This window comes from Lolium rigidum, chromosome 7, assembly GCF_022539505.1.
Source record: "Lolium rigidum isolate FL_2022 chromosome 7, APGP_CSIRO_Lrig_0.1, whole genome shotgun sequence".
Taxonomy (NCBI): Eukaryota; Viridiplantae; Streptophyta; class Magnoliopsida; order Poales; family Poaceae; genus Lolium; species Lolium rigidum.
The window spans coordinates 18,489,903-18,513,764 of NC_061514.1; the positions used below are offsets into that span (position 1 = coordinate 18,489,903).

Consider the following 23,862-nt stretch of genomic DNA (forward strand, 5'->3'; position numbering starts at 1 on the left):
GTCCAGCGGACTTTCTAATGTGGGCGTGCACTAAACCGTGCACGAGATAAACTCTAACTTCTAAATCGATACACAATCTATTATACTAAGATACACGGGCTAACTAGCCCAAATTCTCCGTGCAAGGCCGCTTCATAGATCTTCCATATGTAATCTTCCAAGCCCATCTTGATCGCGGCCCACCTCCCGATTTAGCCAAAATCCGGTGATAACACATGCCCCCTGGTTTTGGTAATGATAATTTCAAAACCACTCGCTTTTTCCCTCGGAGGGGTCGTGTCACGGCAGAGCGGAACTGTCGCAGCGATGCCTCATCATGACGACTTGCCTTCCCAACTTCTCTGCACGATTTGACAGTTTTGGCACCATGTCCTCGAGAACTGCTCGGAAATTAAAAACCCCCACCTCCTTTTACTTAGTCGCACCGAACAGTTCTCCTCTTTACCCCTTCCGCAGTAGCACTCCAAAAAACCCTCCCCTGCAACCATCTCCTCTTCCTCTTCCTCTTCTTCTTCGTCGGATCTTTCCCACGTGTCCTCTCCCATCCGAGAGTCGACGCCCTCGTGGGGTACGCAAGCGGCGTACGACATCCTCGCCCCAACGAAGTGGGATAAAGAGGACCATGACTCCTCCGTCAGGTCCGAGGATGACAAATCCCACACCGACGGGGAGAGCGACCTCCGCTTCCTTGCTGACGAGGAAGTGGTGGAGGAGAGCGAAGACGACCGCCTCTCCGGGCGGACTTCACCACCTCCGAGGAGGTGAAGGAGGAGGAAGAGGAGGAGGAGGATGAAGACAGCTCCTCCGACGAGCCGCCGGCCAAACGCCGCCACCTGCGGCCCGGGAACTTCAGCGACGTTGACAGTGACGACGCTGACGAAGAGGATGAAGACGACGAGGGTCCTGTCGGCGGCCGCTGGAGCAGTGATGACGAGCCGGCAGGGAGCAGCGCCGGCAGTGGCGACGACGGCGACGAGGGCAGCAGCGGCCCCTAGATAGGGTCTTAGCATAGGGCTAGCAGTAGCAGACGGGGCAATGTATCCCCCTGGTATTCCCTTTTGAGAGCAATCAGCTCTTCTATGTAAGAAATCTGGCTTATCAATGAAGAAATTCCCCAACTCAATTTTGCCGATTCCCTTTATGATAATTTAGCCGATTGTCTTTCATTCTGATTCTGCCGATTGCCAAACTGGACAATGCCCAACAAGCCGATGGCATCGCATCGGTCTCTCACGATAGATTTCGAGATAGATCCACCCAGACCCAAACTCTTTGCCAAACAAAGCCAAGCCTTAATCGCGCAAATCCGCAGATCTCTCAAGATGGCATGTTGAACTTAGCGGCAAAACTCCTGAAATAATGTCGGGTCTCTTTTAAACTATCCCCTCCGAATTCTGCTCGCTCAGCTCCGGCAGCTTCCTTCTACAATCACTGTCTTTTGAACGAGCCGTCACGAAGAGTGAGCCCACTTCGACAGAGTTGGTTAAACCTCGAGGGCGAGCTGCCCCCCGAGTCCCAGCCAAAGCGAGGATAAAGAATGGATCATCACCGTTGAGATTTCGGGGCGGGCTCAACCTTGTCCAAGAGAGCTATCCTGCAGGGCCACCAGCCGATCACCTCCCTTCCGTCGAGGGTCCATACAGTCGATCCAGCAGGCTTATGATAATTTTGCAACATAAGCACCATTCTTCGTGTAACTTGTGGTGCAGAGTTTAGCCGATTCCAACGAAATCGGCTCCCCGGAGCGGAGAACCTTCAAGGTGAGCTGCCCCCCGGGCCTTAGTCGGGTGAGAATAGCAGCGAGCTGATCACGTCGATCATCCTTGGTTTCCAACTCGCAACGCCGTATCAGCCGATTCAACAAAATCGGCTCTTTAAAGTGAGGGAATTTCAGGGCGAGCCGCCCTCCCCGAGCTTCTTCAGTCCAAACCTTGCGCCTTGCTGATCAGATCAGCTCATCATCTTTGGCAGGCTGAAGCAACTTCCGGTGAGAACGTCTTTACATTTCTGACGCCCTCCAGATTCTGGGCGCAAAATTTTCGAATTTTTTCGGCCGACTTGTGTATCGGCCCCCATATTCCACTACCCATCAATAGAAGATGAGATGCTTCCGTTGCATATCCTCGTATTTTATCTACCTGGGTGCCCCCCGAGCCGATTCTGTCAAGAGAATTGATGGTATCGGCTCTGTTAGATAACATGTTGAACCCAGGCAGAATGGTGGGTGAGGATATTCACGGCCGATTACTGGAATCGGCCTCCACGTTGTTTGCTCAGTGAAGGTTTTGTAATGCTCCTTCATAGACCCTTGGGGCCGATCACAAGGATCAGCCTCGCCAACTTGCACATCGCCTGGCTTCAACTACATGGTCGGGCCGGTGGATAAAACTAGCTTAACCCTTCCCTTTGTCACATCGATGCGCTCGCGATCGTCCAATTTGATGCCCGAGAGGGGTTCTTGGCCTGCTCGCTTCCCATGCGTTCATGCCAGCCGTTGAAACTTCAGCCGAGTCGTCGGCTTGGACGACCTCTACCTCATCACCATCCCACTGTATTATGCATTGGTGCATCGTGGAGGGAATGCAGCAGTTGGCGTGGATCCAATCTCTTCCCAGCAAAACAGCATAACTGCTCGTGCTATCAACGATAAAGAACGCCGTAGGGATGGTTTTTCTTCCTACGGTCAGATCCACGTTCAGAACTCCTTGTGCCTCAGACGCTTGGCCGTTGAAGTCGCTCAACGTTACGTTGGTCTTGATTAGATCCGAACTCGAGCGTCCCAGCCGACGTAGCATAGAGTATGGCATGATGTTAACCGCCGCTCCGGTGTCCACCAGCATCCTGTTTACAGGCCTCCCATCGATATACCCTCGTAAGTACAGGGCCTTCGGATGCTCCGTAGCTCTGTCTCGTGGCTTCTCAAAGATAACCGGCCGTGGGCCGCGATCAAGTTGTGCCACGGATGTCTCATCTAATCCTGGAGCACTGAACTCCGAAGGGAGGATAAACACCATATTTGTGCCAGCCGATGTTTCATCATCGGCTTTTCTCTGTTCGGGGCGCCACTCTTTTCTTTGTGGCTGACCTTCCTCGTCCAGGGTTCGCAGAATTTTGGCGGCCGGATCGAGCCGTGCCTTCCTTAGCGTGCGCAGGTATAATCTTTCGGTTTCTTCCAACCCACGCAGACGCTGGACTCTTTGCTTCTGGGAACGGCTGAGCCCATCAGGGCACCATCTGGGCTGATGATATTTGTATTCTTCACCACCGTCCTCTAGCTCCTCGAGATCTTCCATCTGAGGGGACTCGGCACGCTTGTTCCGATGCGGGAAAGGCCCTAGCCGGCTGAACACAGACACGTTAGCGACACCCTTCTTCCTTTGTTTGCATTCTGGGCAGTCCTCGATTGTTGGCAATCGGCTCATCCCTGAGTCCCAGCAATGTTTGAAGAACGGGCAGTCCCAGTGCTTATCCATGTCACTCTGCTTCCTTGGCCTCCCTTCGGCGCGACAGTCGTACCCGTTGTTGCTTCTGCCATGTTGGCGGTGCCTTCCGATCTCGGCATCAGACCGGAAATTCCTTTCATCGTCCGCGTCGTAGTGCCGACGTCGGTCGTGGCGTTGCTCGTATTTGTTGAGAGGGTGCTTGGAGTGTGGGCGCTGATACCGCATGCTTCTTATTCCCTCCCTTGCCAGGTACCGCCTGTCTTCACCTCGGGGTTGGTCGCGCGGATCGGCTCCCTCTTCATCCTTGCCACGGGAGTGGCTGCTTTCTGTTTCCTCTTTGTCATGGCGGCTTGCAGATCCTGCCATATTGACACCAAAGGAAAACTTTGGTTGCTCTAAGGGGTGGCTGAGATCCACCATGTCGACACCAGGCCCCGGACGTGGGTTTCTACCGAGCTTGATATCGTGCGGCCGGGTCTTCTCAGCGGAGCCGATGAGTTCGGTCCCAAGGGTTGCCTTGATCCCGTCATGTTTCCTTCGAGCTCCTTGGGCAGATCCCCATGCTTCGTAGACCTGGTGCGCTCCTCCGATGGGGTGGAGAGATCTATCCCATCGAGTGCGCCTTCGGGCGTGGAACCCCTCCCCCTGACGCCATGGGAGTGGGTTCGGTGGGAAGAGCCGAAGAGTTCGGCTTCAAGGATGGCTTTGATCTCATCGCACGTGACTGGCGTGCCGCCCGCCATCTCAGATGTAGATGGCGATGTGGTTGGTGTTGACGTCTGTCCCACCGGGCGTGCCAGAATGTGTTGACTGCCAAAACCCACCGGCGGGCAGCGGCCTTGTCAACACCGTAGAGCCGGGAAGAGCCTAGAGCTGCGGCTGGCTGAGACCCCTCCGAGCGACGGCCCGCAATGCTCTTCTCGGTCACACGCGGCGATGCGAAGTGCAAGGGCGTGCCACCTGACCTATACCCGGTCGGGAAGGTGATGGGGATGCCTCGCTTAGTTTCTCGCAGGGCATACATGTAAACATTAAATACGAGCCTCGATCGGCTCTCGGGTTATCTCGTGAATCGGCTCAAAGAGCCGATCCACCCATGATTCGTACGGGGTGCACGAATACTTGGTGGTCCTGCTTGATCAAGATAGAGCTAATGAGATCTACGACGATTTAGGGTTTTCACCGCATAATCGGATCATCCTACTCCAGGTTGGGCCTCGCGGCCACGCACGGTGCTCGTAAGCCGATCCTAAACAAGGCCAAAAAACCAACATGAAGTTGATCCTCGGAACATCCCGTTTAGGACTTGCGAACGCCACCCTACGTGCCACTGGATCCTCCCCCCCTTTGTAAGGCCTAACTATTGCGGATATTAAACTAATCCTTGTAGAACAAGGAGCAATCGTAACGGATCAGATCTACTAAATAATGATCAAGCGGGGTGCCGCCCCCACACCTGAGATAGGCGTGAGGGCGGCTAGATATACAAGGGTTGCACTACGTAAGCATGCTTAAACGAAGAACAATGCTAACCCTAACACATCTAATGATAACTACGTTGCTCGCCATCAAAAGCGCTTCGATACGAGCAACGCATGAACAACGTGGGGCTTGTGCTGCCTAGATCGCAAGATGCGATCTAGGCAAGCATGTCGCTTACTCGATAGAAACCCTCGAGACGAAGGAGTTGGCGATGCGCCGAGATTGGTTTGTTTTGGGGTTGAACGTGAGTTGTTGTTTATTCCATAAACCCTAGGTCCATATTTATAGTCCAGCGGACTTTCTAATGTGGGCGTGCACTAAACCGTGCACGAGATAAACTCTAACTTCTAAATCGATACACAATCTATTATACTAAGATACACGGGCTAACTAGCCCAAATTCTCCGTGCAAGGCCGCTTCATAGATCTTCCATATGTAATCTTCCAAGCCCATCTTGATCGCGGCCCACCTCCTGATTTAGCCAAAATCTGGTGATAACGATGTTTATATTGAATGGTGCTTGCAGTAAGTCGGGCAAGCTCGAAGCGAGTGCACGGTGGCGAAGTCTTCAACAGAATCGGAGTACATAGCGGCTTCGCAGGCTTCATCGAAGCGGTATGGATGAAGAGGTTCATTGTAGAGCTCGGTGTGGTTCCTAGTGCATTGGACCCACTAGTCATCTACTCGTGACAACATGGGTGCCATCGCCAATGCACAAGAACCAAGGTCACACAAGAGGCTGAAGCATATCAAGCTGCGTTATCATTCGATTCGCGAGTACATCGAAGATGGAGAAGTAAAGATTTGCAAAGTACACACTGATCCGAATGTAGCGGATCCGTTGACTAAAGCTCTCCCTAGGGCAAAGCATGACCAACACCCGAATGCCATGGGTGTGAGGTACCTTACAATGTAATCTAGATTATTGACTCTAGTGCAAGTGGGAGACTCGTTGGAGATATGCCCAAGAGGCAATAATAAAAGTGGTTATTATATATCTTTATGTTTATGATAAATGTTTATATACCATGCTATAATTGTATTAACCGAAACATTGATACATGTGTGATATGTAAACAACAATGAGTCCCTAGTAAGCCTCTTTACTAGCTTGTTGATTAATAGATGATTAGTTTCATAATCATGAACATTTGATGTTATTAATAACAAGGTTATATCATTATATGAATGATGTAATGGACACACCCAATTAAGCGTAGCATAAGATCACGTCATTAGTTATTTGCTATAAGCTTTCGATACATAGTTACCTAGTCCTTTCGACCATGAGATCATGTAAATCACTTATACCGGAAAGGTACTTTGATTACATCAAACGCCACTACGTAAATGGGTGGTTATAAAGGTGGGGTTAAGTATCCGGAAAGTATGAGTTGAGGCATATGGATCAACAGTGGGATTTGTCCATCCCGATGACGGATAGATATACTCTGGGCCCTCTCGGTGGAATGTCGTCTAATGTCTTGCAAGCATATGAATAAGTTCATAAGAGACCACATACCACGGTACGAGTAAAGAGTACTTGTCGGAGACGAGGTTGAACAAGGTATAGAGTGATACCGATGATCAAACCTCGGACAAGTAAAATATCGCGTGACAAAGGGAATTGGTATCGTATGTGAATGGTTCATTCGATCACTAAGTCATCGTTGAATATGTGGGAGCCATTATGGATCTCCAGATCCCGCTATTGGTTATTGGTCGGAGAGAGTTCTCAACCATGTCCACATAGTTCGTGAACCGTAGGGTGACACACTTAAGGTTTGATGTTGTAATAGTAGAACTTGAATATGGAATGGAGTTCGAAGTATTGTTCGAAGTCTCGGATGGGATCCCGGACATCACGAGGAGTTCCGGAATGGTCCGGAGAATAAGATTCATATATATGAAGTCATTTTATAAGTTTGAAAATGATCCGGTGCATTTATGGAAGGTTCTAGAAGGTTCTAGAAAAGTCCGGAAGAAATCACTTTGGAAGGTGGAGTCCCGAAGGTACTCCACCACCCATGGCCGGCCAACCCTAGTGGGGGGAGTCCAAGGTGGACTCCACCAAGGGGGCCGGCCACCCCCCACATAGAAGGGTGGGAATCCCACTTGAGGTGGGAGTCCCACCTTGGGTAGGTTTCCCTACAACATGGAAGGTTTTGGTTGGGGTCTTATTCGAAGACTTGTAGTCCAACACTTGGGGGTTCCACCTATATAATGAGGGGCCAAGGGGAGGGGCCGGCCACAACAACACCACAACCTTGGCCGCACCCCAAGGAGGCCGGCCACCCCCTCTCCCAAACCCTAGCCGCCCCACTCCTCCACCTCTCCGCAACGCTTAGCGAAGCTCCGCCGGAGTTCTCCATCGCCACCGCCACCACGCCGTCGTGCTGCCGGATTCAAGGAGGAGCTACTACTTCCGCTGCCCGCTGGAACAGGGAGAAGGACGTCGTCTTCATCAACACCGAACGTGTGACCGAGTACGGAGGTGCTGCCCGATTGTAGCACCGTCAAGATCTTCTACGCGCTTTTGAAAGCGGGAAGTGATCGCCTACCGCAGCAACAAGAGCCTCATCTTGTAGGCTTTGGAAATCTTCAAGGGTGAGTCTCGATCATCTCCTCGTTGCTCCCATCTTCTAGATTGCATCTTGGCTTGGATTGCGTTCTCGCGGTAGGAAATTTTTTGTTTTCTATGCAACGTATCCCTACATATGGATGCCTCACCTACCTTCAACGCAGGGTTGCTCTAAGCCACCTCTTTGACAACAGGGCTTAGCCGCTCAGGGCAATGGTTTGTCCAAATGGAAGAGTACCACAGGGAGCTGGGGCTGATGACCTTCCTGGGAAATCACTACTACGTCTAGTGTTTCCATGTGCTGGGGTGGTGGTGATGCATGCATGGTGAAGATGATGATGATATTGGTTGTACATTTTGAAGTAGCTAGGACTTGATGAACAATTATGCCAGGGCATGTACATTATGTGAGGTGGTATATACTAACCCCTCACATGATGTTGAACTTCCGGTGTTGCAGGTGGTAGGATTACACCCTCTTTGATGTGGTGGTAGGATAACACCATAGGAGCTAGTGTGACCGTTAGTAAGATCACACTAGCTGGTAGACTGAACTTCTGTGATGCTTCTGCCATATGACCATGCATGCTTATGTTGCTTAGATTATATTCTGCACTTGTCTTGCAATGGTATGTTACTTGATATGTTTCATATGCCCTGTCTTGGTAGAAGTCCAACTGGTATGTGGTCTACTATGAAAGAGTGTCAGGAGTGTACAGTTCGTGGAAGGAGGTTGGGCCTATTGTGACAGGATACGTGAACAACCTCCACAAAGGGTACAAGACTAGATAGGAAGCAGAAGAAGCTTACTCACAGTTCTTATCGCAGTTGTCAGGCTGCTATGTGCATCCGCACGTCGAGGTTCATGAAGCTCCATCAAAGATCGCACGTCACGGCAAAGGCAGCAGCCTAAAGAACTTGATCATCGTCGTCCTTGCGATCTAGATCATGTATTTCATGCGGTCATGAGCTTGTGTAATCGCTTGTAATACCCTAAATCCTTGTGCATGGTAACCTCACCAACCGTGCGTGCAAGGTAACCGTATCGGGACTAATGCGAGCTGCCAAACATTGTGTGTTGGATCAACGAAGCCGAGAAACATGATTTGTGGCCTACCAATCAGTCTGGTCTTTACTTCTCACCTCATATCACTAGTAACATTGTTTGCAACCAAACGTAGTGCACAACATAGCCCAAGCTTCGTTTCTCCTCATACGGCATCCACCGGGCCAAATGGGAAAACAGGGAAATTTCCCTGCGAGCATCCAATCAGACCCTTTGGGTTTGCTTCTTTTCGGATGCCACTCTCATTGCTTCCTACTACCTCCTTCCTGGTTTAAAAAAACGAACGGGTACAAGCTCCCATGGCATCCCCTAAGGCGACATCGGGGCGGAGCCCTAGCCGTTTCCAAAGCTCCTCTGGATGCCTTCCCTGCTATTGGTGTTGGCAGCGATGGCGATGATTCCCGGTGCCGAATTATCATGCTCGGCGCCTTATCACTAGACCAGCTTGAATACGGTCCATTTTTTTTTTGAGGGGAGAAGACGATTCAGGTGACCTAAAGAAATGGAAAACATGATTCTCTACTTGGTCGGCCATATACAAACCCTGTGAGTGGGCTGGGTAGGTTGTGGCCCATTGGGAACTTTCTTTTACCCACTACTGTTCAGACTCTACAAGACTAGAACATGCCCCCCCCCCCCCCCAAATAGGGGGAACCAGCCACGAGTTTACAAATGGTCCACATTTCAAGAAATATATTTTCGTGGATGTTGAAAGAAAGCTCATGCGACTTGTTGAGCCACCAAATTAGCAATCTAAGGGTGTGTTGCATCCCCTCTCCCCCCTAGCCTCCCCCCTTCGGCATCATCTTGCCTTTTAGTGATGGTAATTTCTACCTGTGCTACATTTCATCATCCAGGAATATGCTCATGTTTTGAACTAGCGGTGTTTAATTCATGCACATTTAAAACATGTGTACTAAACTACAGTGTGTTGAATCAGTTGGTATCAATATTATTCATTTGGCAAACAATTTATAACACACAGGCTAGCGCAAAAAAATATTGAATTGTGCCCACCTAGCAGTTTTTTCCTGCGGCTGCTACTGGGTCAAGCCCATCATGGCTCTATTCAGATTGCATGTCCAGCTGCCCAAAGAGCCTCCAGACAACAACTCAAACAGCCACTTGTAGATTTGTGTTTCTTTAACGAAGGATTTCATGTGCCATGACATCCTTTCACTTCCTCTCTCGACGTTCAGTGATTTGTTGACTAAGGGCATCTCCAACCGGGCGACCCATCCCGCGCCCGCGCGTCCGGATGGGTCGAAACGGACAAAACCGCGGCCCAGCGCGCGGACCCATCCCTAAAACGGATGGCCGCGGCGTCCGGGACGACCCAAACCCGGCCCAAATCTTGGACGAGTTTGCGTGGCCGCGGACGCGAAAGGCTGGTCGCTCGCGTCCTCCCTTGTCCGCCCCTGGCCCGCCTGTCTGCCTCCCAAAACAGAAAACACTCCACTGTACTCCCAAAACCTAGAGATGGCCGACGAAGCGACTGCCGCCGCCACCGCCACCACCGCCACCATCGGAGAGGAGGCACCCGCGGCCGTTGCCGCTCCTGCCGTGGAGGCGGCTCCTGAACTGGCGGAGGCCGAGCTCCCCCGGGCCGCCGACGAAGAAGGCGAAGGCCGACCTCACCCCGGAGCGCGAGGAAGCTCGAGAGTAAGAAGAGGGCCGACCGCCGCAGGGCGCTCGACCAACGGAAGAGGGAAACCGCTGCCGAGGTGGAGCGGCAGCGGGCGGCGGAGCAGCTTCTCCAACTCAAGACGGAGGCGAAGAGCACTCTCCTTCAAGAGCAGCAGGCGCAAGCCATGCTCTTTTACGGCCACCCAGCGCTCGGCCAGCACATGATCATCCCCGGCACCGGCGCGGCCTCGGTGGGGAGCTCGGCCTCCTCCGTGACCCGGCCCCTTCCTCCAAGGTCAACTGCCCCACCGACTACCCTATTTGGGCACGAAATGGGGGCGCATGGGCGGCACGCGTACTCGGTCACGGGATGGGTCACCGGAGGTGGGCGAGTCCATGACGGGGCCGTCACCTTCGTCCATTGACCTGAACCGTGCGCCGGCGAACTCCAAAGGCCCCAAGAACACGGGAGCAGGCTGCGACGTCCGGTGCACGCAACCTCGTTCGACGATCTGTCGGCCGCGCGCGCGAGTCACCGTCCACCGTGCGGGCCCCTCCGTCTTTCGCGCGGACAATGCCGACGACCCTGCCATATCCTTCGACACGAGCAGGCTCCCCGGCCACCTCCCATTGACACACGGGAGGGCACAACGCGCCTGTCCCGGCAGCATAAACATTGAGGAGGAGCCGTTGTTCGGTGAGGGCCTCACACAAGCCGCAGCTGCACAAGCTCGAGGTCGCCGGGTAAGCAAACGAACCGCCAACTACACGGAGAAGGAGGACAAGGTGCTCGTCGATGGATGGTTGACCATCGGGCAAGATGCGTTGACGGGTGCCGAGCGAGAAGGGGACCGCATTCCGGCGCCGGATCTATGAATACTTCCATGAACATCGCAAATATGGACAGGAGCCATTTGAGAGCGACCGCAGCGAAATATCGCTCCAAAAGAGGTGGGGAGCAATTCAAACGGAATGCAACAAGTTCCACGCGGCGTATGAGCACGCAAGGCGGCTCCCCGTTAGTGGCATGGGTGTGAAGGACTTGGTATGATTCTTAACCTCAACTTATTCATCCGATGTTTGCACATATGTTTATCGTTGTTGTCTCGCTTTGCTCTAGGTGTGGCGAGCTTTGGAATTCTACAAAGTCAACAATGGAGAGAAGACCTTTGCCTTCCCTCATTGTTGGAAGGAACTCCACGGCACCCCCAAGTTCCAGGAGGGGTACGAGGGCTACATGGCGACCTTGACTGGCAACAATCCCGCCAAAGATGCCACGGTCATTGACCTTGATGGTGGGCAGCCTTGCGGTAGCTCCGCTTCTCGTGCAAGTCGTCCACGCGGCCACAAGTCAACCAAAGCCGACATGAAGTGTGATGCTTCGTCCATGCTATTGTATGGCACTTTGAAGGAGATGCATGCGGACAGAGAGGTGTCCACGGACAAGAGGGATGAGAGGAGGCGCCGGGAGAAAGAAGAGGACAGGAAGAAATTCTTTGATGTCCAGCGGAAGAAGCTTGAGATTGAAGAGGTCAAGGCCAAGACCAAAGCTAAAGAACTTGAGCTCAAAGAGAGAGAACTTGAGCTCATAGCAATGGCAAGGGCCAAAGAGGTGGAGCTGAAGGCGAAGGAAGTTGAGCTCAAACGCCAAGCCGAGGACAACCTCATCATGAACGCCGACTTGACCAACATGAGCGAGGCGAAGAGAGCTTGGTTCGAGAAGAGACGAAGGAGATCCTCGAGCGCCCAAATTGAGTTAGACAATCTCAATTGTAATTTTTATATTTTTCTCAAACTATGGCACATTTTATTTGATTTATCATGGTACATTTGATAATATTTTATGGTATTTGATAATATTTTATGTTTATTATATATTATTCTATGTTTACGAGATATTATTCTATATCAAACTAAGGATCTGTGGCCAGAGGACCTATTTTCCAAAGAAATAGGCCAAATGGCCAAATGGGTGGCCGCTGCGTTGGGCGCAGCGTGCGACCCAAACAGACGCGCGGACGCGGGGGCTCCGTCCGCGCGTCCGTTCGGGCACGCAAACGGCCCAAAACGGACGGCTCAGCGCGTCCGTTTGGGTCGCTCGGTTGGAGATGCCCTAAGAGAAGTTGACCGCCAAACTGGAGTGGAATGTCTTATTAGCTATTATTCCAGCTAGCAGACACCCATTGCTGACTGGCAAAGGAGTTGACCAATATAAGTTGAAAGTCTGGCACGATATTAGGTAATATACCCACCATGAAAATTGACTGTCCTCGACCAATATTCACACGTATCTGTAGGACTGAAGAACATATATTTGTAGCCAACAGACCAACCCGAGATTAAAAGAAATAGAGAAAGAAAAAAAGAAGGGCTTTTTAACTCAACAAATTGAATACAACAGACTCTACAGTGGGCGGTCTTGTTGTTTCTGTATACATTACGATGATTACCACTAGTTGCTCCTCAAAAGGCAGTTGGCAAGGGAGTCGCGAGGAATCTTGCCGCAGTGCAGGAAAGAACCAACAAGGCGTGATGCTCCTCCCAAGATGCTGCTTCAGGAAGGCTCAGCTTTTCTATGGAGGAGCATAGCCTAGTAGCTCATCATAATACGATTAGCGGAACTTCAAGGGTATTTGGTACAGTAATTACAGTGTAGTTGGTGCTAGCGTCAATCATCATCGCCTGCAAAAGAATGGTAAGTCAATATTTCGGAAGGCATATGTCTTCGAGATATGAAATGACTAAAAACAGTCAAATTTGAGGAAAAACTATAACCAAATAATTACTACTTACTTGATTGTGGATCAACATGAACAAAGAAACTTGCAGCAACTATTAGATAACACAGAATCAGCATAAATCCTTTCAAATAGTTCGCGATGCCATCCTGCAAAGACAAAGGAGCACATGATCATAAAGCTTCAACAAGATAGATGTCTCCATTACATCCAGCCAAAGGGTAAACTAGAGATGTGTTCTCAAGGGGCACACCAACCGAAACACCTTACAAGCTTCAACCAAGATAAGATGTAGTATGTGTTACATCCGCCCAAAGGGTAAACTAGAGATACGTTCTCAAGGGGTAAAATAACATAAACACACTTCAAGCTCAGCCACATGTTTTACGAAAATAGTTCTTAATCGACATAACGACCTACCTGAAGCAGAAATGCCACGACAAGTACTGTTATGAAGAGAGTTGCTGTCTCAAACAGTTGAAAATTCAAGTCCATCTTTTGCCCCATCATCCAACCAACGACAACACAAAATGGAATCTGTATTAAAAGAGAACATAGGTCAAATTTCCGCCAAAAGACCAGCAGCATACTTAGTTGAAAAGTGCTAACATTCACACAGATGTCATATTCGGATATAAGCATACCACAAACATTGATATCTGCGTTGATGATCCAATTGCAACACCTATCGTTATGTCCTGTGGCAGAAAAAAGAAAATGCAAAAACAGTTAGGAGCATGCTAAATGATAAAATAACAACAGTAAGCAGATCTAAACACTTACAAGCTTATCTTTCATGGCAAACATTATTGCGCTAGCATGTTCAGCTGCATTGCCCACGATAGGAAGCAAAATCACACTGATAAAAGCCACCGGTAGGTTCAATGAATCGGATGCTCCCTGGAAGCAATAGAGCAAATCATTGAAAAATTACATCCTTGCAAAGGTGTACAGTTAACCTGTACGACTATAAAATATATTGGTACCATGCCAAGAGTAGCTAAATCTGTCTTACAAGGTAGTTGTTACATATATGTCTACTATTCATGTATTTGCCATGTCAATTTAGTAAGCTAGCAATTATCAACCATAACCATTTGAAAATTTAAGATGAACATTTTCCCTGACACGCGGAGTGGCGCACAGTCAACAAAACTGATTTATTTAAGTCATCAAGTATAACAGGTTAGTTGTAACTCACTTCAGCTATAACATCTATACAAAAACTAATGTTTTTCTTTTGTCCTTTTCTACTCTGGAATAAAGAAAATACCTCAATGGCATTAACCAGGTATTCAGAAAGGACAGAAATCCATATCGTTAACACTGCAAGCCATGTAATAGCCTCCCACATGCTAATCTCTATCTCTTCATCTTCCTCGGTGGCATCCTCATTAGGCACCTCTTCCTGCAGTATTGATAATATTGGTGAAACTTTCAGCAAATGACAAAGCATGGTTTGCAGCTTTATTTGTAAATGATCTAAATAGTTCTTTTATCAAGTAAGTTTAGGTTATCATATGGTGTGCCAAACTGAAACCACCAAGATGATTTATCTTAAGATTGAACTAACGTAGATAAACCCATAACAGATTCTATAAACTTGTCATCAGCATGAATACACTATTGATGTACCACACTTACATTGCCAAGTTGAGTGTAACTGTTGTTCCGTCCACTTAGTTGAAAATAAAGATAGCTTGCATATGCCACAAGCATAATACAACTACTGAACCTTGAAAGAGCAACCTCAGAAGCTCCTTGCTGCACTTCTGAATGTGTGAAATGAAGGACAGCAGGAAACATCAGTCCCATAACAGCCATCAACAGTAAACCTGAGTTAACAACAGCATTTGCCTGCAGTAAATAAAATTTCGATCTGATTATTAGACAATTCCCATGGGGAAACATAAAAACAATTCGCACAAACATCACCTTGCTGAAGACTTGGTCTTTGTTGCGATGAACAATACCACCAGCAAAGAAAGCACAGCCGACTACCAATAGCATATTCGATAATATAGAACCCAATAGTGATTGCTGAACTATTCTGATCATTCCATTTTTCAAAGCATATATTGCTATGATCATTTCAGTCGCGTTTCCAAACGTAGCATTCAGAAGGCCTCCAACTGTAGCATTGAGAAAAGCACGACGTTTTCATACTTGATTAAAAAAAGTTTGAAATTCTATTCGGTAATAAACCGTGAAGATAAGGGCACATACGTGTTGGTCCAGTGTATATTGCGAGCTGCCTGCAGAACAATAATTGATGTCAAAATATCAATAAGGTGAGGAGGGTAAGTAGAAGAGTTTAGTAACTCACTCAGTTGCATAACCCAACCGCTCAGCTAGCGGTGTAATTCCTAGCATGCTGAATAGGAAAATCATTCCCTGCAATTTCAGTCAAGTAGAAATATTTCAGCATTGACAGGGTCATCTGTAACTTGAGCAAACACTGAACCCGACCCAGAATGAACAAATCTCTATGAATGATGAAACGTTACAGCATATACAAAACTACTTATCAAACTGTATGTTACTGAAGACCATTGACAGTACAGCCATAAGCTTTGCCCAATCGGGGTACTCTTATGAAAGGTGTCCAAGTTCTGTTGAAGTATTATTTGAAGTGAAAAAACCTACCACTAGTGATATCCTATAATTAACGCAGAAATTGCAGTGAACAACACACTTACATGCCAATTTGTAGTGTAGTACAGAATGATGGTTGCAGGCCCAAACGGCATCAGCAAGTTGAGCTTGGACGTGAAAATGACGGTCCTGATGCTCTGCAATACTCTGCCCACAGGCTTGTGCAAGCTCCAGGACGGCATCACGCTTGACCGAAGGCCGCCATTTGGCACCTCCAGACCGTTTGCCTTGATTGCCCCCATCTCGATTTGATGATTCTCCATCATCTACAACCACAGGAAAGGATGTTACTGGTGAGCACACAATACTAAAAAAGAAGCCGACTTTACCAAAAACAAGGTGCCAATTTGGTTCCTATCCCTCGTGCAGGCGCGGGCTTGACGTGGGATACGGGGGTTCACCGAATTTCCGTGGAAAAACGGGCCGCGCCGGCAGCAGAAGTCCAATGGGGGGAAGTTTCCAAAAGGAAAAGAAAAATCTTGGGTCAACTCAAGATCGACGTTGCGAGCTGGACAAGGACCCGATGGAACCGAACATGATTGGAGTAGCACGCAGGAATCAGATCGGGAGGTAGCTACACGGAGAGGAACAACTGTTCGGATCTCGATTGCCCAGCGCGGCGGCAGCAAACGAAGAATCCCCAAGAAACTCTTGGAACAACCCGTCCCATCAAGAAGGTAGCTTTCCTTACCTGCAAATCGATCAATCCAGGCCCGTCCAGCAGCAGCAGCAGCTAGCTGGATGATTCAGCAGCCGTCGGCGGCACTGAATCGCGGGGAAGAAGAGGGCGGGACGGAGTCGGGGAGGGATCGGAGACGAAGAGCCGGCGCGAGCAGGGAGAGCATTGGACTACCTGAGCCAGGGAGAGATATCGGGGGTTCCCAAAGAACGGAAGCGAGTAATTGTTGTGCTCCGAGGAGGACGGCACGACGGCACCCCGGGAGGGGAGGAGGAGCGCCCACCACTAACCGAGCACGACGAGACGAATACAAAATTCAGAAATCCCCACTACCGAGTCGCCGGCTCGACCAAAATCCCAGAGGATATTACTTGACAAACTTCAACCGAATCTGACACCACCCACAGAGCAGAGCAGAGCAGAGCAGACGCCAACTAACCTCGGGCGTGGCGGCCGGCGGGATCGTCAGCTGCGGCTAGTCGTCGCGCTGCAGCGGCGGTTCCCTAGTGATCATCAGTCGCCGCCGCCAGTCGAAAGCTCCGGGAGAGGTCAAATCTCAGAAGAAGCAGTATGTATATGAACGGGTCGCCGCCGCGTCGCCGGCCGCCGATGGGGGAACGGAAGACGGGGACTTTGTTGCAGGTCTGGAGTGGGTAGCGAGCTAGGTACCGAGTCAGTCGCTGCAGCAGCAGCACCGCCCACGACGCCCGCGCCTGAACCGGAAATCTTGGGCTGCAATTTCCTCGCGGCCTCGTTGGTGTATCGGGACGGCACGTTCTCTTCGCTTCGGGGAAGGGAGTATTTTGCCTAGGACGTCTTCTCCTCCATGTGGCTCGATTTTGGTTTCGATTCCTCCAAGTCGTGCCGTTCTGGTAGTAGTATGAGCTTGCTTCCAGTTTATTTAAAGCTCAGTCAAGAGCGACACCTATATTAGAACCGTATTAGTAGAGCTAGGATGGAAAGTCTTAACGATATTTTCCCCAAAAAATAAACATCTCCTAATTATTTCAAGAGAAATAAATATCATCATTTAGAAAGACTTGAATAAAACACTGTCAATTATTCTAATTTAGCATATCGTCGAATAACTCATCTTTCAAATGGTGGCAAAAGTTTTGCCATGTCTCTCGGAAAATGCAAACCTCACGAAAACATACAAAAGGCTATACTTGCATAATGGATCTCAAACCCATGAAGCCTCAGTCTTAATCTTGTCAAACATGGTGCATGAGATTTGCGGAAAAAAAAACATCGTGTTCCACTCATCCCAGGTCTCCTAGGAGGTTAGCATGGTGAGGGAGGCAAAAACATTTCCGTGATTGGCATGTACTTAGTGGAAGATTCCCAACGCCCCTTCACCGAGATGGAGTTAGACTAGAAGAGTGTGCGGATATTGGGTTAGCTCGTGCCACTGCCACAACTTAATTGTGTTCCAAATGCGCACCGCAAAGAGATACTCGAACAGAAGGTGAGCCGCCAACTCAAGCTCCCTATTGATAAGTTGGTATAACCACAATTTGGTCAACCACGATGTTGGAGTGAAACTCCGTCCACACCGGGTCTTGAAGGATTAGCCACGCGAACATTTTGCATTTAGGCGGAGCCCAGTCCCTCGAATTGCGCCCTACATGTTGAAACCGAAGAATAAGATTCCAAGGTGGTGAAACTCCATAAGTGGCATATGGGGCATCTTCCTTAAGGTCCACATCTTGCACCCTAGACCAAAGATGAAAGAACCCCATGAGGTGTTGAAGTGTGATGCCCAAGCCGATCCAAAAAGTCTCGTGAAAGTGCTTAATTGGCACCGAAGTTCTTGAGTCACCGGGGGGGGGGTATGTACATGGCAACATCTTTAGGCTTGTAACCGCCAAGGCACGGAGCAAGCAAAAATTTCCAATTTCCTTATCCCCAATCATGATCGCCGTTGCTGCATAACCTTCCCCAATCACACTATCACATGGGTGACCATACCGTGACCACATCTTAATTACATGTAACCTTCTATTGGAACTAGTGCCAAAATAACATGCAACGCCTTACAAACTTATGGAGGTCGATGATGCCAAGGGCACCTAGGGATTTTGGCCTGCTCACTAACTCCCACTTGACCTTACGTTGACCTTCCAAGACTTTATCTAAACTAGCCTAAGGAAACACTCTCAATGGTTGGCTGATGGAGTTGATGATTCCTGGAGGGACAACTAGAGGCGTGAGATGGTAGATGGCATGGGAAACCAACCTAATTGGTTGCATCTTCTAGCCGGGCAAAAATTGTTTTGCTTGCCAATGTGCCAACTTTCCAGAGATCTTGTCGGCGAGGGGTTAAAAGACACATTTTGATCTAGTGAGCCAACGAGGGTACACCAAGAGATCACAACAAGAAAGAGGTGTTCACCATGGTGAAGCCTTAGAGGATTTCCCTTTTCAATATCAATGCCCACACATCGAATCCTTGTCACCAAACTTTCCGTAGAATAGACACAAGATCTCGTGGAAGCTCTCTAAAATAGACCACTAGTGTCTTCTTTGATTGGGCCAATGAAGATGACCACATCTTCTTCATGTATATGGTGGGAGGGGGTGAATGGAGGGCCCTCTATATGTCAAGCGATGATGATCTCTAGCCGAAGTCACCTTACCAAGAAATATGTTGAGGGTGACCAATAGCGAGCACAAACAAGATATGTGATAGTAGTTTACCGTGTCAAAGACCTCTCCCATGGATAATGGGTTGCCTTAGAACACAATTAAGAATTACCGGAGAGGTAGGAGTACAAATAAGGGCCACCACCCAATTAGGGATCGTCGCATGAATCATTGTTAGCACATATAAGGCTAATAAGTTGGAAGCCAGAGATTCACTCACACCCCCTTCGAGTCAATGTTGTTCAAGTTCATCACATAAAGTTTTCCGCGTGCAAATCCGAGAACAGAGCCATGACACTCATAAGGTCACACTTGGTGGTATGCCACCGTGCTTTAAAGCAAGGTTCGACGGATTTGTCCGACCAAAGATTTAGCGGTGAGCATGATCTTGATGTCGGCAAGCACCGCCTCCACCCGAAAAGGCTAGACTAGGCTCGAGAGGTTGCAGCCGAGAAAATCCAAGACGAGTGGGTCGATGTCTTCGGAAGAAACCGGAGCCCTTATTCATAGTGGGTGAGAAATTTTTGTGATTCGTGATGCGGACTTGACCATAGCTTGTGCATGAAGTTGTTTCCCCTCGGAGCGTCAACTCTCATGTGTAAGTATTTTGTGTTTACATCTCCTCTTGAAGGTTTGACATGACCCCATATACCTTACCAAACATCCAGCTAAAGAACACGCATTCATGCGTCCCACGCTCGCCGCAACCAAATGATCAACCTAAGAGCATCTCCAGCCGCGTCTCCTAAAGCGGCCTCCAAACAGCGCGGATCGAGTGTTTTGAGGATGTGTTTTTTCGTGTCACGTTTGGAGGACATCGCTTCCCAGCCGCAAACGCTCCCCCAAAACTTTAAAATAATGTTGTATTTTTATTTTAATAGATAGAAGAAATTTGTAGGTACCATGAAGATTTTGAAAAAATGAACTAATTTCAAAGCGGTGCAACATAAACAAATTACATATAAAAACTTCGAAAAAACATAAACAAATTACATATAAAAACTTCGAAAAAATGAATTAAATTTTAAACTACTTCTTTGATGGTCCCGCCTCGTCGTCCTCACGGTGACGCTTCCTGCTCGTCACCTCTTCCGAAGAGCCGGTGTTGTTCGACGCGTCGGAGGAACTTGTATCCCCCTCGTTGTCGACGGTGCTCACCGGCTGCGCTTTCGCTTTCGCCTCCACCTTCGCCCGGGCCCTTGCCACCTTCTTTGTCGCCGCCGCCTCCTCGGCCTCTTCCTCCTCCTTGTCGGCCTCCCAATCTTCCTCGTTGTCCGTCGGTGGGGAACCAGAGCTGCTAGGCGTTGCAACTCTGTCCCACCAATGGCGCCATCCCGGCGGCTTCCCCTCGCTATCGGTGTCCGATAGCAGAGATAGAATGCTCATTGTGAGAGAGGAGAGGAGAGATGAATGGCGCCGGCCGGTTATGGATCGGAAAGCGCATACATATGAGTCTTATTGAGCGCGGATGAATGACGGTGCAGATATCAAAGAGAGCTGCGGTTGCTCTTCCGCGGAGTTCGCGCTCCATTCCGGCGGTTTCGCGCGTCGATCGACACTGCGACGGTTCCCCTTTCCGGCAACTGCACCGTCGCTAGGTAGGCGGCGGTTGAGCGTCTGTTCGTGAGTCGCTGACGCGTCTGTCCCACCACTGCTCGCTTCTCGCTGTGTCAGGCGTGCACAGAGTGTCCCTTGTGGACCGGGGACGGGCTCGGGGCCCGGACATCGTATTTGGCAGCGTCGGACGGAAAGGGTCTTTGGGGTGCGTGGCTGGGAACGAAATTTTGTCCGGAGTGCCCCAAATCACTTTGGGAGAACGCCGCTGGAGGTGCTCTAACAATTAGCTAATAAAAAGTTATAAACTGAAAAAAGGAAAAATAGAGCTCATCTGCAGTGTTTTCTCGATTTTTTCTTTTCTTTTTCGAATTTTTCCCACCTGCAGTGTCACACAACCTCCTGGAACCGGAAGATCTGCATCACATCTCACCGCCACCGCCCCGGAACAGAGCAGGTTGACCCCCGACAAAACCCCACAGCTCGAGCACCATGGCCCTCGCCACGACCGCGCTGCTGGCGCCGCTGGCCCTCGCCCCGGCCCCGATCTGCGCCTCCCAGTGCTCCCTCCTCTTCCTGCGCGCCGGCCCTCGCGCCCCCGCCCTCCTCTCGCTCCGCTCCCCGCGCCTCCTCGCCGCCAAGGAGCCCGACCTCGGCGTCGGCGGATCGGAAGGCGGCAGCGGGGGATCTGGGAGCGGTGGGGCGGGAGGGAACGGGGGTGGAGAGGGAGAGGGGGAGGGGGAGGACGAGAAGATGGGGGAGGGGCTCTCCATGTCGCAGAAGCTCACCCTCGCCTACGCCGCGCTCGTCGGAGGTAAGCGCCGCAGCCCACACAAGTTCATTGCAGATGCGTTTGGTTTGAATAAACTGCACTAGTTTATCTGTCAACTGCGACCGGTCATTCATCAGTACGAACCATTATTGTCCGCATGATCCTATATTGGCACACAAGTTCGATTTGCCTGATTGACTCATGGCTTATTCTCAGTTCGTTAAACCACACATTTGTATCGCGTCCCTTTGAGGCAAGATTACATCTTTTATGTTGTCCTTGATAATCAAGTTAAAATGGCTAGTTTGACGAGACGCTGATTAAAATGGACTTGACACTTGTAGAAACCAATAGGCTGGCTCATCAACACCCTCTTAACTACTCTGTTCCTCCTTGTATTGAATCACTGTCACCGCAGCAATAAAACTGGAATGTGCTCAACAAATTGCAAATGCAGAAACATGTTCTGTTTCGGCATGCCACAGGGTGCTCTCCTATCTCATAGTGTTAAGTGCTTACTCCCTTAATTATGGGCTTAAAACAACCACAATGTAGGCTATCTCTCCTAGGAATTATGTGCTTACTCCATTATTGTCTGCATGATCATATTGGCACGCAAGTTCGATTTGCCTAGAAGGTCAACTGCGTCACCCTGGCATTTAAACTTACGACTAATGGCTTATTCTCAGTTCGTTAAACCACACATATTTATTGGGTCCCTTTTAGGCAAGATTGCATCTTTTTTGCCCTTGATATTTAAGTTAAAATGGTTAGTTTGACGAGACTCTGATTAAAATGGACTTGACACTTGTAGAAACCAGTATGCTGGCTCATCAACACCCTCTTAACTACCCTGTTCTCTTTGTATCACTATCTCGGCAGCAATAAAACTGGGGTGTGCTCAACAAATTGCAAATGCAGAAACATGTTCTGTTTTGGTATGCCACAGGGTGCTCTTCTATCTTATAATGTTAAGTGCTTACTCCCTTAATTATGGGCTTAAAACAACCGCAATGTACGCTATCTGTCCTACGAATTATGTGCTTACTCCATTATTGTCTGCATGATCATATTGTGGGACGCAAGTTCGATTTGCCTAGAAGGTCAAATGACAGCATAGACTGTCAACTGCATCACCCTGGCATTTGAACTTATGACTAATGGTTTATTCTCAGTTTGTTAAACCACACATATGTGTTGGGTCCCTTTTTGGCAAGATTACATCTTTTATGCTCTTGACAATAAATTTAAAATTGCTAGTTTGACGAGGCTCTGATTAAAATGGACCTGAAACTTGTAGAAACCAGTAGGCTGGCTCATCAACACCCTCTTAAGTCTTAACTACTCTGTTCCTCCTTGTATCGCGGCACCAATAAAACTGGGATGTGCTTAACAAATTGCAAATGCAGAAACGTGTTCTGTTTCGGTATGCCACATGGTGCTCTTCTATCTTATAGTGTTAAGTGCTTACTCCCTTAATTATGGGCTTAAAAAACAAGCACAATGTAGGTTATCTCTCCTAGGAAGTAGGGTATTATTATTATTCAGATTCCAGGTGGTTGGCTTTATTGAACACGTGGTCTTTTTTGTTGACAACAGAGTAGTAATGTTCTTGCTATTTGATGCCTTCCGTGTTTAGAGTCACTTTTTCTCAATTACTATTATGTCTTAAACTAGCATAGGGCCACGGACTCCTAACATTATTTGAGCTCCATTAACCATCTCATATGACTAGGAGGTCGTACAACCTTTTACTGCATTCCATGTGAAGGCTGAAAGTGCACTGATATGCATATAAAGTATTGCATTGACTGTTCTTGCCAAGCTGTATAATATATGAGAATTGATTGTTGTGCAACTAATTTCTGTAGCTGGTGGGGTAATGGGGTACATGAAGAGTGGAAGCCAGAAGTCATTGGCTGCAGGAGGCATATCAGCCCTGATGTTGTTCTTTGTCCATACTCAACTCCCAGTGAGACCTGTCTTTGCATCGTCGATCGGGTTAGGTATGTACTTTCTTTTGCCTAATACATATTTGTTGTGGTCCTTCTCATCCTTGCTTGGGAATCATATCAACATATATTCTTCTCCTGGTTGCTGATGCCCCAATGTTCTTTTGGTTTTGCACCATAGGTATATCGGCTGCATTGCTGACAGTCATGGGATCTCGCTTCAAGAAGTCCGGGAAGATATTCCCAGCGGGTGTGGTGTCCCTTCTTTCCTTTGTCATGGTCGGCGGCTACTTCCATGGGATCTTGCGTAGCTCACATGTGTGATGCAGTCAGTTGCAATTACCATGTGCACTTCTGGGCTTCTGCGGCACCTTTTTTTTTGTTTTTTGTTTCAAAACACTTGTTCTTTCTTTTGTGTTCTAGGATCTGTTGGTGGATGATGACTATCATTACCTTGTCGCTGAACTCGTGTTATGTTCGACTAGTGAACTATGGATAAGCGTGTGATCTAGTGGTGGCGGAAATCAATAATTTGGAAAGATCATGTGTGAGCGCCCATCTTGTAGCAGCAACATGCAGGTGCATTTGGATGGAACTCTGAGTTGATTCCTGAGTTACCATGGATGCAACTGTATCTATAAAGGAGGTCACGTAACCATGAAACTAG

General features: G+C 48.8%; 2 protein-coding genes across 4 annotated transcripts; one reads left to right on the forward strand and one right to left on the reverse strand.

The window, feature by feature from the left end:
• Window positions 1-12,434: 12,434 nt before the first annotated feature.
• Window positions 12,435-17,127, reverse strand: LOC124673736 (vacuolar cation/proton exchanger 3). 3 transcript variants are annotated; one of them, XM_047209776.1, is made up of 12 exons: window positions 16,726-17,127; window positions 15,637-15,860; window positions 15,264-15,331; window positions 15,164-15,192; window positions 14,873-15,069; window positions 14,582-14,794; window positions 14,211-14,345; window positions 13,721-13,837; window positions 13,582-13,635; window positions 13,358-13,474; window positions 12,993-13,086; window positions 12,435-12,881 (listed from the first exon to the last, which is right to left on the reverse strand). In XM_047209776.1, exons 2-12 carry the CDS (start codon window positions 15,856-15,858, stop codon window positions 12,868-12,870), a joined length of 1,260 nt encoding a protein of 419 aa, XP_047065732.1. In that variant the 5' UTR covers window positions 15,859-15,860; window positions 16,726-17,127; the 3' UTR covers window positions 12,435-12,867. The 3 variants fall into 3 exon arrangements, with proteins under 3 accessions (XP_047065732.1, XP_047065731.1, XP_047065733.1); XM_047209775.1 differs by having other exon boundaries at window positions 15,637-15,858; window positions 16,711-17,127; XM_047209777.1 differs by lacking the exon at window positions 16,726-17,127 and adding an exon at window positions 16,446-16,464 and having other exon boundaries at window positions 15,637-15,858.
• Window positions 17,128-20,963: 3,836 nt separating this feature from the next.
• On the forward strand, window positions 20,964-23,593 carry LOC124673737 (protein FATTY ACID EXPORT 7-like). The gene is made up of 3 exons (XM_047209778.1): window positions 20,964-21,285; window positions 23,115-23,249; window positions 23,377-23,593. Exons 1-3 carry the CDS (start codon window positions 20,964-20,966, stop codon window positions 23,517-23,519), a joined length of 600 nt encoding a protein of 199 aa, XP_047065734.1. The 3' UTR covers window positions 23,520-23,593.
• Window positions 23,594-23,862: the final 269 nt, after the last annotated feature.